The sequence below is a fragment of the Protopterus annectens genome, chromosome 3.part1 (genome assembly GCF_019279795.1).
Source record: "Protopterus annectens isolate FY-2018-M chromosome 3.part1, PAN1.0, whole genome shotgun sequence".
NCBI lineage: Eukaryota > Metazoa > Chordata > Ceratodontiformes > Protopteridae > Protopterus > Protopterus annectens.
The window spans coordinates 626,920,906-626,936,788 of NC_056732.1; the positions used below are offsets into that span (position 1 = coordinate 626,920,906).

Here is a 15,883-nt window from a genome sequence, read left to right on the forward strand (position 1 = left end):
CATATGGAACAAAGGATCATTTGCTGCTAAATAAAATCATAATGAAAAACTGTAAAAGGGGAAAGAATCTAAGTATGGCATGGATAGACTACAAAAGAAAAATTTTGAAACAGTGCTTAAAATGTATAAGATACACCCTACACTGATTGATTACATTACAGCAACCATGAAATAGTGGTAAACCACTTTGCAGTTAAACCATGTTAAAGGACAAATTATTATTCCAGAGATAAAAATTCAAAGGGGGATATTTCAGGGTGATTCTCTGTCACTGCTGCTCTTTTGCCTTGCCTATAACCCATTAAGCTGTCTACTTAGCAGATTAGGTCATGGCTACAATTTGGCTCCCAGAAAACAACAAACTGTAAAGACTTCTCATCTTCTTTTTGTGAATGATTAAAAATGGAATATTTCATCAGATGACGAACTGAAAACACAATTGCAAGTGGTCAAACTTTTCTCAGATGATATAAGAATGTCATTTGGTCTTGATAAATGTGCAAAATCAATCTTTAAAGCCAGAAAGCTACAACACGAAGAAAACACTAGTTTAGGACACGAATGTGATATAAAAGAACTTGAGTGAGAGGGAGTCTATAGATATTTGGGAACTGATGAAAGGTCAGCAATAAAACATGATAAATGTGAATAAAACTTTGTAAGGAATATTTTAGAAGAAGAAAATTAATACTGAAAACAGCTTTAACATCTAGGAACAAAGTCCAAGCTATATATCAATTTGCTCTTCCTGTCCTAAATTACAGTTTTGGAGTGACTGACTGGCCCCAAAAGGTATTGGATCAGTTGGACAAGAAAACAAGGAGGATGTTTCATGCTTATCAAATGATTTATAAAAATCAATGTATACCAAGGTTATATATTCCCTGTTCTGAAGGCAGTATGGGCTTCCTCGAAATTGATTAAATGTATAGATCTGCAATTGTAGGAATGCATACATATTTGCTGACCTCACAAGACCCAAGTGAAAGTTTTAAAACACGAGGAGAATAAGTCTAAGATGACTTCCTTGCTTAGTTTTGCAGAAGCATATCAGTATCAAGTGGGAATGGAAATCAAACCAGAAACAGATAAAAATCAGGCAGCAACTGAATGTGCCAAAAATCAAAAGAAAGAATATAAGGTGAAGGATCAGATGAGAAGGCAAAAAATGTGGAAAATGCATAAGTGTAGTTGCAAGTATAGAAATCTCTTGGAACAACGTCATGTTGATCAGTATCAAATGCAGGAATGGCTAAGGAGTGGTGAATTTAAGCCATAAGATGAAAGGTTAATATCATCTGCCCAATGGACTGCGTACACTTTGGTTTACAAACTCCGTTAAACATGTGGGAGAAACAGACAAATGTAGGTTTTGTAAAACAGAACTGGAAACAGTCACAGAACTAGAAACAGTCACACATTTTGTTGCTGGTTGTTACATACTAATGGAAGAAGGACTGTATACTGAAAAGCATAATAATGTGGCAAGAATGTTGCATTGAGCGTTGTTCAAACATTATAATATTGAAGTAGCTGAAAAACACTGGAAACATGAGCCACAAAGCATTATAGCAAATGATGGTTTATATCACATGGGATCACCCATTTCCAACAGTTCAAGAAACAGATGTGAGAAAACCAGATATAGTAGTCCATGAAAGGAAGACAAAAGTAGCATTGAAATTGCTACACCCAGTGACCACAGTGCCTTATGTACAAAGAGACACAAAGTCATAAAACATCAGGATTTGCAGGCAGAAATGAGGACAATGTGGAAGAAGGATACCCATACAGTTCCAATGGTAGCAGAAATTTACAATCATACTTAAATATGTTACCGATACATGAAACCCCATACAAATTGCAGAAGCCATTAATGGGCACATTGCAGGTTCTGCAAAGAGAACTTCTGGCTAACATCAAAGATTGAAACAATACTAATTTCATGAATTTTAATCATACTTTGACTTAGGAATGGGGTCCATTTCCATCATGATATTGGAAACACAAAAGATTTTGAAAAATTAAAAAGGGAAAGTACTTTAAAAAGACAAGAAAAAACACGGTGCAGTTGAAAATAAGTGTTTTCTCTTTACCTGTGATTCCTTATCATATTGATCAGCTATGAATTTCCACATGATAGAAAAAATTAAAAACTGTTGTGTTGGTCTATTAACATAAAAAAGACAATGGAACACAGATGTGACATTAATACATTTTATTAGACTAAAACAGATATTGTTATAGAAGGAGGTTCCTGTTAGTTCGAAAGCTAAAGTAATTGCAAAACCTATGCTGGTTCAATAAAATGTATGATATTACTTTTGTGTTATGATGTCTTTCTGTGTTCTGTGAATTCCTGGAAGGCACAGTGACACAGTGGATAGCATTGTCATTTCATAACAAGAGGCTCTCCAGTTCTATTCTTGGCTGGGGTGCCTTCTGTGTGGAGTCTACATGTCTTCCCTGTGTTCATGTGGGTTTCTTATGGGTGGTCTGGTTTCCTCCCACACTCCAAAGGCATACAGTAGATGGACTGAACACTCTAAACTGGCCATAGGTGTTAGCGTGTATGTGAGTGTGTGATACAGCACTACCATGGCAGGAATAACCACCCAGCAATGTGAACCTTGGCTCTAGCTAACTGTCACTGTTAAAGTGACACTCTATCCCCATGTGCAAAATTGGGAAAAATGGCTTGTAGATGGATGGATCCTTTTCAGACTTTCTTTAGTATTTATAGACATGGATACATCTTTATTTGAACTATAAGTGTCTTTTTGAATTTTGATCAACAGGAAAATTGTTTCAGGTATTTTAGCCTAGTGTCAGTGGTGTGGGACAAGTGTGGTCTGTAAAATGTATTTTATTTTAGTATATTGCCCAAATCAGTGATCTATTCAGTGGATAGTTGGCCACTGATTTGTGTTTAGCTAAAATATAGTCATAACTTGGTTTGAAAAGAGAAAGCCTGTCCATCTTCAGAACAGTCAAACCAGAAACTAAGACATGTACAGTATTCCACCATTGTAAGTGCATATGGAATGGGCATAGCATTGTCCTATTTATTTTAACAGGAATTAATGAAAAATACTATTATTTAAGGAAAAGGGTGAATAGCAGTATCTGAATGATGACTGTAATATTGTTTAGTGTAAAAGATTTAGCTGAACCTATCAAGGAAGGTTTTTGAATTGCTTTTAAAAATTATATTGAATGATATCAACCCTTCATCTTTCAAAACACTTTCTGATAGTTGGACATCAATATGCCAGTGTTTCCTGGAAGACTCATGAGATCAAACCAGTAAAACACATGTTTCAATACAATGGTATTTGAGCACAGATAAAGGCAAGTAAAGTTAAGTTTCCCTTTACCACTAGGTGGGAGTCAGCTTTAATTAACTGTTTTTCATAAATAAAAGTACCCTGTTAATACTGATTATTAATTAGCCTTGCAATTAGTACATAGGTGTAAGGCTTTTAGCTGTTAATGAGCTTCTTCCTGTAGCCCAGAGTTTGAATCCTTCAGCCTCCACCTGCTTACTGTGTGACTCTGGGAAAGTCACCTTATCAGACAGTGTGTTTGGAAAGCTGGGCTAGGATCCTCAATGGCCTCCGAGACCGCATGTCTAGTAGCTACTATGAACCTATTTCAGTCGTATATAACAAGGAATGAAACTGATTTATCTTAAACTAGCTGACAGACAGTGAAAAATGTACCTCTAAATTAGGGATGATGCTGACCCTACAAGCCATACTGATGAAGGCTTAACAAAAGATTCTGGTAGAAAATGGGAGTCAGAAGTGCTTACAATGTAATTAATTTCATTTAGTGTGTTAACTGCATAGGTACACTAGGATCATAAGTAAGTACTAGACTAGCTGCACTTAAGGGCCATTTTAAGCATATCCAGTTTTCTCCTTTTTTGTGCTTGAATTAACCCATCCAATTTGGTTAGAGACTGACCTTGCCCATCCCATGGTTGATATTTGATTCCAGCCATCATCACCTCCATTTTCCTGCTGTATCACTTAACCGGTCAGTGTTCCTGGGTCACCCCTGAAAAGAGACAGAGATATCCTGTGGACTTACCTGGTTAACAAATAGATAAAACAAAATAAAAATAAATAAAAAAGGAATCATATATACAAGAGAAAGTATACAAAAGCATAGCTGTATATGCTTCTGTACAATTGTGTACTTTCTCAGAATCAAACGTATATGCTATTATAAGTCATTGTCACTCCTTTTTTGAATGTAACAGCTATATCCATTATCTCTGAAATAGTTGTATCTATCAGATTTCTCTATGCGCTCTTTTAGTTTGCTTTAAAAGCACTCGGGTATCAAAGTGTAGCGGGGCCTAGGTGGCCGGGCTATTTTACAGAAAGCTTTTTCTCCTATTGCTTTTCTAATTTGAGGTGTTTTTAAGACGATTTTAAGAGGATTTCTATTTCGTTTGGTGGGCTTAAGTGTGTATGCTTGCTTCCTAATAATAAATAGGGAATTAAGAGAGGAGACACTATTTAAGACTGTGAATGTGAAGGGGTAGTACAACATTAATGATATGAAACAGGTTTGCCTGGATCTGAATTTGTTAACCTCGGTCTAGTTTAACTAGTGTGCTGCTGAAGTTATTGAAGGATGAGAACTATCATTTGTGCAGCATGGCAGAGACCTCCAATGTCACATGGAAAATTAAAGTGTTGTCATCAGTATATACAGATAGCTGTTCTCATCTGGTCGTTTGAGGTATGATGCATATTAATTGCTCATTTGAGGAAGAGAACAAGAATGCTACTTGAGTACTGGAGCAAAGATTAACTCTCAAACCACTGTTGCATCTACTGCAAGCCATTGACAATATACAGCTGTCGATTTTAGAAAGATTGATTCACACTGACTGTTCACTGAAGATGAAAGGCCCATTTAAGGGCATTTTCAGTCAAGGAACCACTGTTTGTTGACTGTAACAGTGAACTAAGAATCAGAGTAGCAGCTGCTGCATCGATGGAGCAAGAAACCTGAAATAAGTGCCTCAAACACGTTAACATTCCTTTTGCATCCCTGTTTATTTCTGGTCACTCACTCTTCATTTTCATCAGCTTTGCCAGTAAGTTAACTTCCCTGTGAAAGGATGGTTTCTGCCTTTCTCTGTTAGTTGCTGGACACTCTTTATTTGTAGCCCTCCTGTTGTCTTTCACCACTAGTATCTGCTTAGTGAAGTCTAATAGTCCAGGTGAGAATGAAACAGAGAAATTGATTTGGTAATTGCAGTGTATGCAAACATGTATGTGCTAATAAAGTGTTTTCTATAGCTTAAAAAATGAAGTTGTGCATTTGATAACTTCCAACACTCAGCAGGACAGTTATTTTGCCACTTGCACATGATTTGGGGCAGCTATATTGGTCAAGCCTTTATGCCCCTTACAAAAGCATCTGAGTGGTATCAGGTACTTTATGCAGTTGCTAATATTTCGGCTCTTAGTTTTTAATGGTTGATATATGTTTTTTTTTTATATATAATTTGCCGCAAAGTAAGCCCCATGACAATTTGGATAAAAAATATATATTTTGGATCATTATCAATGGGGCATTGATTACTCCTGTGTTGAATGAAATGTTTTCACGTGTGAATTACATTATTTGGAGCGTGTTGGTGACGTCTGCCTTTTGCTGTGCATATTGTTATGATCATTTACAATCTGAGTTTGTCTGGGATAAGGGAATAATATTTAATTTTCTGCAAGAATAAAATGGTTCTAATAAATGATTATTTTTATTTGTCCTTGCACAGGAATGGTTTGTTGATAATTTCAGTGTATGGTACAGATTAGAGTAACAAAAATAAATATTCAGGACATTTCAACAAGAAATATATTTGAATGTTTTGCACTGACTATTTGTTGCTATAATATTAACCACTAGATGTCAGAAACCCCCTTTGATGTGGTAAATACTGTGTTCTGAGCTATGTTTGCTGTTAATGCTGCTAATGAAGAGTTTAAATGAGAAGATACTGACATTTCCAGGCGATCTGATTATTTGGTGATTAACACATCTTAGAAATTTAAGAAGCTTTAGCACAAACTTTTGTCACAGGTTCATAGGTATACACTAGGCTAACAACCACCAGGTTCTTTATAACTCTAGCCATGCAACCCAAACCAATTTTGCCCCCAAGTACTTTGGATACCTATATGGTGGAAGCATGTTAGTAAGGAAGTAGCTAAGGGTTATGTGGGGGTGTGTGTAAATTGGGCTTAATTTACTTAATCTCAGTCTTTGTCCTTCAGACACATTGGGGGCCACACCAGGGGTGAACATGCAATTTCCCATCCAATGATAACGTTTTGTTTGAATGGGATTAGGGATTAACTCTGCTTCATGTGGATAGGGAGCTTATTCCATAGTGCGGGAAACCTTTGAGGCAAATATCGGTCTTTCCAGCATGTTCTATTTATGTCACAGACAAAGTTCAGGTCTTTAGATCTAGTGTTTCTGGTGCTGTTTCTTTTGCAGATGGGGAAGAGATCCATCAGAGCTGGATCTGAGGATGCTGCCAAACATAGACTCCCTCTCTAGGAGACTGAGCACAGAGATAGGGCCTTAAGGCCAGCTGTGTAGGACAGATCATTCAGACCATGGATTCTCCTTGTGAGGAACCTTTGAGGGGATTCCAACTGTTGCAAGTGCCTGGTTAGGTACACACCAAAGGGGGCATCGTACTCAATAATGGGTTTGATAATGACTGAGTAGAGTGGTACTGTAACTTCCTTGAACCTGGATGTCATACCTTTGCTTATGAGTTTGGCAACATAGATTGATTTTCTTTCTGTCTTCGCTATGTGTTGGTCGAAGGCCAGATTACTGTCTACATATGTTTCCAGATCCCTAACTACTGGGTCAACTCTTAAGAGTGTTTAATTGATGGAGTAATTTGCTTGGGTGGACAAGTTCCCAAGGCCACTATAATGCATTTCTTCACATTGAGTTTTAATCCATGGCTTTGGCACCAGTCATTTGTTTGTGTCAGACCCTCTTATAGGATGCCAGTGACATGGAGGTGATTTATGATAGCTCCCAGTTTACAGTCATCTGTGAACTTGGTGAGCCAGAAGCCTTTGACAATAGCCTTGACTTCCAAGAAGTAGAAACCAAACAGGAGCAGGCCCAACATGGAGCCCTGGGGTATTCCACTGGTGACCAATCTCCTGGTGGAGGTGGTCTCACCGATCCTGACTTCTTGGGTCCTAACCGTGAGTTAGCCAACAATCCAGCAAGTTATGTAGCGATTTATGCCTAGTTCTGAGAGTGTGTCAATAATACCTGAGTGGAGTATTGTACTGAACACCTTAGCAAGATCAAGGTAGGTGTTATGCATCATTTTTCTTCATCCATAGCCTAGGTGCCCCTCCCAAAGAAGTGTACTAGGTTAAGTAGGCAAGATCTTCTATTAACAAAGCCAACCTGGATGGGTCCAGTGTCTGTAGATTGCCAATGTCCTTGTTGATCATTCCCATGATAATTCATTCCATATTTTTGCATATTAGACTTGTCAGACTAATTGGTCCATAGTTCCTGGTGTTAGTTGATGGTCCACCATTACAAACAAGGAAATCCATTGCAGCCTCCCATTAACCTGCCATGTAACTTGTTTTGAGGCTGTAGATCAAGAGTGGTCCTCCCAGGTCATGTTTTATACTATTTAGGAGGCAACTGGGGATATTGTTGGAGACCATTGAAGCAGTGCTTTTGGCCTCAGCAAGTGCCACCAGGACCTGCTCCCTGTTGATAGTTGGGGGGATATGCTAGAAGGGATTACACAGGGAGTAGTGGGAGGGAGTGGGGAGGTGAAGTTAAAGTTAAATTTATCTGCTATTGAATTCACTATGTCACCCTGGTCAGAGAAGGTTGTGCCATTAATGACCAGTTCTGCATACTGCTGAGTGTTACCTTTAAGGTTCCTGTATAGCTGAAGAAGGCCTTGTAATTGTGGTTAGCCTGGGAGGCTATCCCGACCTCATAATTGGCCTTGTTGGACTTTATTAGACCTATTAGATTCTTATTTAATTGAATCAGAGAGATCTTGTCTCTATTAGAGTTGCTCTTTCTGGTTTTGGCCATGACTTTTTTCTTTTGTTATACACCCTGTTAAGGTAAGGATTTCTACAGTGGGGTTTGTTTTTAGTGCTAGATTTGGGATTACGTCTGGTAGGTACAGCAGCCTCAGTGCAACCATTTACATGTTTGTACATGGTTTCTATAAATAACTCTGCACAGGTAGCTGTGTTCTCAGGAGGTTCAGGGTGCTGCAAATGTTGACAAACTATCACTTAATAGGATGTAATTTGCTTTAGAATACTTCCTAACTTTTAGGGGTTTAGTTGAGTTTTCCAGATTCATTTTATTTCAAAGAAAACAGCTTTGTGGTCTAACCTCACCAATGAGGACATGACATGTGGGAGGGTACAATGCTCTCCCATGTTGGTGAGTACTAGGTCCAATATGTTTGATCCTCTGGCTGGAGTGTGCACTATCCTGAGCAGGGTTTTCATGTTGATAAAGGTCAGGAAACATTGTACCCATGAGTTAGAGGCAGTGTATGTTCCCCAGTCTATAGAGGGATAGTTAAATACACCCATGAATAGGGTATTTGGTTGAATGATAAACACCTATAGTAGGTCTAGGTAAGAACTTTGAGCTTCATTGGTCATAGAGGGTGACCTTCAGCTGGCTTGGATGTGAATGGACTTCAGGGCATCATCCTGTTTAACCAAGCTGGAGTTGTATTTGTTGCTAATGTAGATCGAGATACCTCCACCTTTAGTCCCTGTCTGTGCAGCTGATGGTCTAAATGTGTAGAAGGCCAAGTCTCCATAACAGCACAGATGTCCACATTCTCCAGAGTGAGGAGAGCTTGTTGGGTTTGAAGTTTTTTGTTTAGGCTCCTAGCATTGAGCTGTAACACTGTAAGGTTGCTAGGATTTTTATGGGTTTTTTTTTTTTTTTTGCTATACTAGTAGGCTTTAAGGGGTGAATAAAGTTTTAGCCAGTATCTGAAAGCCCATGGGGGACAAATGCAGACCAGCCTTAGCAAAGCAATGTGGTCTGTTAACCATGTCTTCCCATGCTGATAGATACTGGATCCCCCTGGAGTGACACAAGAAGCTATGCCAATTATTAAATCAGTCATTTTCTGTACATACTATGGCATCATCCTTGGTGAAAGTAGAATGTTTCTCAATGCACTGCACATACCTGGCTGTGACACAAAGTCAGAGAGAGAGCCATAATGTCTCTTTTCATATAGTCCAGTGAAGTATGTCTCAGGTCATTTACATGCACATGGACTTCGATAGAATTTGGTACCTGAGGTGCAGTGATTTGAGTGCATGAGTGATAGTGCAGATCCTATCTCTAGACAGGCTACTACTGTTATCTTCCCTTGTCTAGCTGGGTGAGAGGGGCATCTCATGCACTTGTTTTATATAACATGTTGTTTTGTATAATTACAAGAACCATCTGCTTTTTATATATTTGATTTTGAGCAACAAATAATTAGTATATGCAGGGTTAACAAAGTGGTGTGTATCAGACTTTCTAGTTACATGATCTTTGGCTTTATAAATAGTTAGAACTTAAATGGCCAGGGAATTATTGATTTTTTCACCTGTCAAGGACACTGTTTAAAGCTGAAACCAGACTTTCTGCCAATGTCCTATAAAATTAAATATTTACTCATTTCCTGTTTCCGTGAGCTCTTAGTTTTGTCTGGCTGTATTGTACAGAAATTTCAGTGGGCAAAAGCTATGCAATGTAATATGGAGAAAGGAAAATCTCCCGAAAAGCATACATGACAGTCTCTCATGAAGGTTAGTCATTTTAAGCATTTGAGATTTATAGAATGTAAATGTGTGCATATTCTGATGTTAACGTTATGCAGGCTGTTATGTTACTGCTGTTTTGGTTTTCATTGGATGTTAGAAATTTAAGTGGATTTGTTTGATTTGTCTCTATTAGGTCTGATGAACCAGTCTGTGTACTGTGAAAGCGCTTACCAGTTTTCTTATAGCTTTTATATTTTTTATTTTTATTAAAGTGTTTTTTCTACAGTTGTGGTAATCACAAACTTTATCTTGGTTTTATTTCTTTGAATATTCCCTTTTCTCTGAGGTATGACAGTCTTGGACCTGGGATATATATATATATATATATATATATATATATATATATATATATATATATATATATATATATATAAGTTTGGGGGGATGTTGGGGCCCCCCCAGCAAAAAGACATTTTAAGTAGAAGGGTGAGTTTCAAGATTCACTCTTCTCCTGTGTTCTCAGTCTTTTTTCAGTTTTTTGGCACTCTGTATGTTAAGTGCCAACATTTCAATGGGAACGTATTATAAAGTAAAGCAATGAAATAACTGGGAATTTTATTAAACTCAGTTTCTTGAAGAGGTGAATTTTTAACATAATTTTACAAAATGCTTATTAGACTGTCCCAGAGTATAACAATTAATTTTGTATCTATACTGATAGCCAACTCAACCTACTTAATTCTGTTAAATGAAAATTTAGGAAACAAATATTGTTATGCCAGATATGATTCAATAAAGTCTACAAAAAAATAAATTTCTTTACAATTCACTATAAATATTTTAGGGTACACTGACACGGGCATTCAAAACATTTAAGGATGAGTTATTTCAATCTTTGTTAAATTTAACTATGTATTATAATGTTTTTGGATGAAATTAATAAAACAAATTTAAGATGCAAACATTTAATCTAAATAATTCCAAAATTAAAGAACCGACTTCCTTACACCACAAGCTGTTCTGAAAATTGTAATTAGTTCAACATTAATTTGGGTAATTGGTTTGGGGATAATATATTCAATCCAAATTTTGTGGAGTTAGTATTTTTTAATATCCTATGGGTCTAAACACTGAACACTGAAATCTATGAAACCTATGACTTGTCATACTGCCCCTAATCTAGATGATGTTGGGATCTTGTGAGGAGCCCATCTCTTAGCCATAGTCTGGGTCAGGATAGCAGCAACTGTATGGAATGTACTGTAAATCACAATATATTGATTATATTTTACAGAATAAAATAGCAGTCTTCATGAATTATTATATAAGCAGATATGTTCCACCCACTAGAAACCCCAGATGGATCATTAATAAACAACTAATTATTTAAAAATCCTGTATTATGTAAATAGTGTATTTTCTAGGATTCTGCATAATACTCAGAGCATTATGTTTACTCTAAGTACAACAACTGTATAGGCAAAGTACCATTTAGGGAGAGAAGGAATAATTACCTTTAACATCATCTAGAAAAAACATTTTGTTAGCTTTGTGAAACACAGTAATATAATCATTCAACAAAATATCATGTTCTTCTCCAACCAATCAATTTTAAGTACTTTAAGCACAAAGCTACATAAGAACTCTAACAACTGGAATATATATATATATATATATATATATATATATATATATATATATATATATATATATATCCTATAGGAAGGCAAGTTTCATGTTTCTGCATGTTATAGAAGAACCTTTTTATGGTCATGAAAATATTTTCTTTGACTATGAGTCACAGTAGGCTTCTAAAAATACTGTTGTTATTCTTTTATTGGAGTAAGCTAAAAGCATGAAAAAAAATCCCATTTTATAGGGCTTGAAGGACTTTTGTGATCACTGCAGATACAGATGTAACACATGGAATCTATAGCCATTCTTAGAAACCCCACATGCCTCAACTATTTGCTTCCTTAGCATTCAGTAGCAATAGATAAACTGCCTTCTTAGAGATTCTTAAGGTAAAGAGCATAAAGAGCTTCATGCAGTCTATTCTATATACTTGTGAAACTTCTTACAGACAGTTTTGTAAATGTACTTAAAACATGGACCTACTCCCAGTCCATTACTGGTGGAACTGCAAGTTGTCCATCCCAAATGTGCTATTTATAATAGGTGTATAGGTTGCTACTACGCTATCAGCCCTTGGGCCTATACAAGCCTAGCCATAACAATTACATGGATATTTCTTCCCACAATATTTCTCTGGACTGCTGTCTAGCAGGGTAACTGATGTGATCCCCGGGGTGAATTTCCTATCTCCCATCCAATCATCAAGGTTCCTTATGAAGAGGGCCAAGGAGGCGCTCTGCTTGACATGTATGGGCAGTCTATTCCAGAGTATGGGGAGTCTCTGAGTCAGGAACCTATCCCTCCAGCATGTTTTGTTCATTGTGATGACAGGTTTAGATCCCTGGAGCATGTGGCTCTGAGGGATTGGGATTTCTTCAAGTGGAGCATGTCCAACAGCTCAGGGTTTAACATGGCCTTGTATGTTAAGCAGTGATTACCTCTGAGTAGATGATATGCCACAGAGTATAGCTAAAAAAGCAATCAATTATCAATTATTATTAATTATCAATTATCCCAAGTAACATGCGCTGCTTTTACTCCAGTTCATCTGAAGAATGTCTTTTTATTTATTTATTTATTTTACATTTGTTAACCGGGAAAGTCCGACTTGGAACAAAGCCAATTTTCAGTGGAGGCCCGGGGAGAAAGGCTCCAGATGCATGTCTTTGTAACATTATTACACAATGCCTTGTGTAAAATCAGTGTGGTTACGTGATATCTTATACTGAATGCAACAGCTAAAGCATATGTAGGCTGCATTAACAGTCCCTTTCTTATGTACTGCGCTAATACTCAAAGAGCTGTTAGGTTTAAAACAATATCCAACGGCATTTAATCTATGTGTTTCCATATGGGTGCGCTTAAACTGGCTATTTATTTATTTACTGACATATATTTATTGTGAAAGTCTGGTTGAAAATAACCTGTTTTCAGGGAATATTTAGGAAAAAAGCTCTACATTAAGTGTAATACAAAACATCACATACAGTTCAGAATTACTCAATCATCCTGTGAGCTTCATACTATTAAATATATTACAAGCAGTTCAAACAGATCGGAATTTCATGAATATTTCATGTGCAATAGAAACTAATCTTGATTATATTAAGTGGCTTAAGCTATGTGAAAAAGCAAGAGAAAGCATTTATAAAATGCACATAAATATGCATATAAAATTGTTAGCAAAGAAATTATATATATATATATATATGTGTGTATACAATGTATTAGGATAAGGTCAAATGGAAGTAAGATAGGAGGGTATGCAAGAAAAAAAAAGGTGCGCTCAGTGATGACAGGTGGGACAGGATGTAAAGAAAGGAAAGGATACATACATATGTACAAATATTTCAGGCATGGGCAGTAATGCCCTTCTAGCCTGCCAATATACCAAAACAGTCATTCCCAGGGTAAGTGTCCAAGTCGCTCTTAAAAATATCTAAATTAGTGCTGGCTTTAATAGAATTTAATAGTCTGTTCTATGTACCAGCAACTCTTTCAGAGAATCTCTCATTTCTATATAATCTTCTGTAGAGATTATCTGATGGTTCTCTACTACTTTTTGATAACTCCAAACATTCCCAGAGGTAGTTATCTCTAAATGCCCTGTATACCTGAATAATGTCTCCTCTTAAGTATCTATGTGAGCACTGTACAAGTTCAGATATCTCAGTCTTTCATAATAACTTAAATTTTCACATCTATGGATGCCCTCAGTATATTTCTGCTAAACTTTTTCCAATTTACTCATGATTGTTTTCGTATTAGATTTCCATATTGTTATTCCATACTCAGATTTGAGCCTAATATAACAAACAATGATTTCATCATTTCTGATTTCCTGGACTTTATAAATCTTTATACAACCTGTAAACTTATAACTATTGTTAACCAGTTGGTCGATATGATTAGGAAAAACTCAAAACTGGATCTATCTGTATACCCAGGTCCTTGAATGAATGTACAGTTTCAATCACTCTGTGTTGTATTAAATATTCACCTTTCAACGTATGCCTGTCCAATCTCATATGCTTATTTTTTTATGCATTTATCAGCATATTATTCTCCTGTGCCCAAATGGTCAATTTAGTCAAGTTATTTTGCAGACATGCCTTATCTGTAACACATGTAATCAGTTTACCCAGTTTCATTCATCTGCATACAGACTGTAGAACACCTCAGTTGAAAAAGATAGAGCTGAAAGATACAACCTAATCAAGTATGGGCCTAGAAGAGAGCCCTGTGGGACACCCTGACTGTAACTTATTAATTTCACCTGCCCAACTGGTGTATGATACCTGTCATGTCCTATTTGTAAGCCATGCAGCTATCCATATTATCAAGGTTACATCAATACCTAGTTGTTCAAATTTATTGATCAGTGTTTTGTGTTTCACCCTATCAAAGGCTGAAGTTAGGTGAAAATATAAATTATATCACAGCACAATTTTTTATTTATAGCTGTAATTATATTGTTGTAGAGCGTCATGTCACAGGTGGCTACAGAACTATTTTCAAAATATGTGTGCTGATATATGTATGTCTTCAAGTACAAATATTTGCAGTTCTGACGATAATTTATCCAGAATAACTTACACCATTATTTTCTACAACAAGAAACTAAACTAATGGATCTGTGTGACTCTGAGTTTGTCTTCCTCCCCTTTCCCTTAAAGATAGAGTTAACAAGTGCATGCCTCCAATCTTGAGGAATCTCCTCATACTTAAATGACATAGTGAACAACAGATATAATGGTACTATAAGTTCATGCTGAAGTGTTCTCAAGTTTCTATTACTAATTTGTCTACTCCATGTACTTTGCTTAGGTCCAAATTGTTTTGCTTTTTTCAATCTAATTTAATTTAATTTCAGTATCTGAAATTAATTAATTATTACTAAGACACCCCTTTTGTGGAGTTAAACTATTTTGCATAAGATTTTGTAAAAAGATATCTATAATCTTTTTGTTTTTGAGAATACATTTTATAATCTACAGACAGTTTATCACTTTGTATGTCTTCACTCCTACCACAACTTGTGTGTGTATAAAATGGTTTCCTATTATTCTTGACATCTTTGTATACATTTTCTTCAGATTTTTCCTGATCTTGTCTCACACTATGTTAAATTTGTTTATCCAGCTTGTTTATTTCAGTTTTCAGAGTTATACTTTGACCTTATTTCCATTTCTCATATTTTTGGCTCTCATGTTAAGTAAGTATTCTTATGGAACTATATCCTCTTGACCTTGTGTGCTTAGATGCTGATATTAAACATGTTTAAGATGTTTTTTTTTCTGTTGAAACAACTTCCTTTTCAAAACTTGTCCCATTCCTTCTCCATTTTTCCCACTGAACTCATCAGTCCAGCTAGCTTTACATAGGGATTGTTTTACTTCCACATAGTACATTATTAATATTCTGTGCATTGGTTTATATTTCAGTTTGACAGAAAGATTTATCTTGTAGTAATTTATCCTTTATAACCACGTGATCACTGCACACTAATAATGGTAAAGCCCGACACAAAGTAACACTATTTTCCTAGGAATACCAACAATGCCAGCATGTTCGGTTCCACGTTAGTGATTTTTTTTTACAATTTGAAGCAATTGTTGTTCCTGAACATATGTTGTAAATAATTCCCTTACTAATATTGTTGAAGCAATATTATTCTAGTCTGTTCTTGGTAAATTTAAGCCCCCAGCCACTATTATTTTTCATCCTGTGTTTTATGCAAGAAATGTATGAATTCCTCTAGGTCATTAGCAATTCATTTTGGTGAACTATAAACTCCAACAATTGTTAACTGTTTCAGGCCAGGGTTGTCGTTAATGTCACAGTTACACAATCTACAGTATTTGTGTTTCCCTAGAACATATAATAATCACAGGTCTAAAAACAATCTTTAATTC

The 15,883-nt window shown here is 36.2% G+C and overlaps 1 protein-coding gene across 5 annotated transcripts in view; it reads left to right on the forward strand.

The window, feature by feature from the left end:
- The window catches only part of LOC122798227 (probable 2-ketogluconate reductase), a 609,788-nt gene that overhangs the window by 66,355 nt on the left and 527,550 nt on the right, over positions 1-15,883 (forward strand). Inside the window, exon 1 of one of the 5 annotated variants that reach the window (XM_044067005.1) lies at positions 9,789-9,878. The exons of 3 other annotated variants lie outside the window; for them this stretch is intronic. In XM_044067005.1, the coding sequence (XP_043922940.1) occupies positions 9,873-9,878 (6 nt within the window). In that variant the 5' untranslated portion in view covers positions 9,789-9,872. Of the gene's footprint in view, positions 1-9,788; positions 9,879-15,883 lie in introns of those variants that run through there. One more of the 5 variants, XM_044067003.1, reaches the window with a different exon arrangement.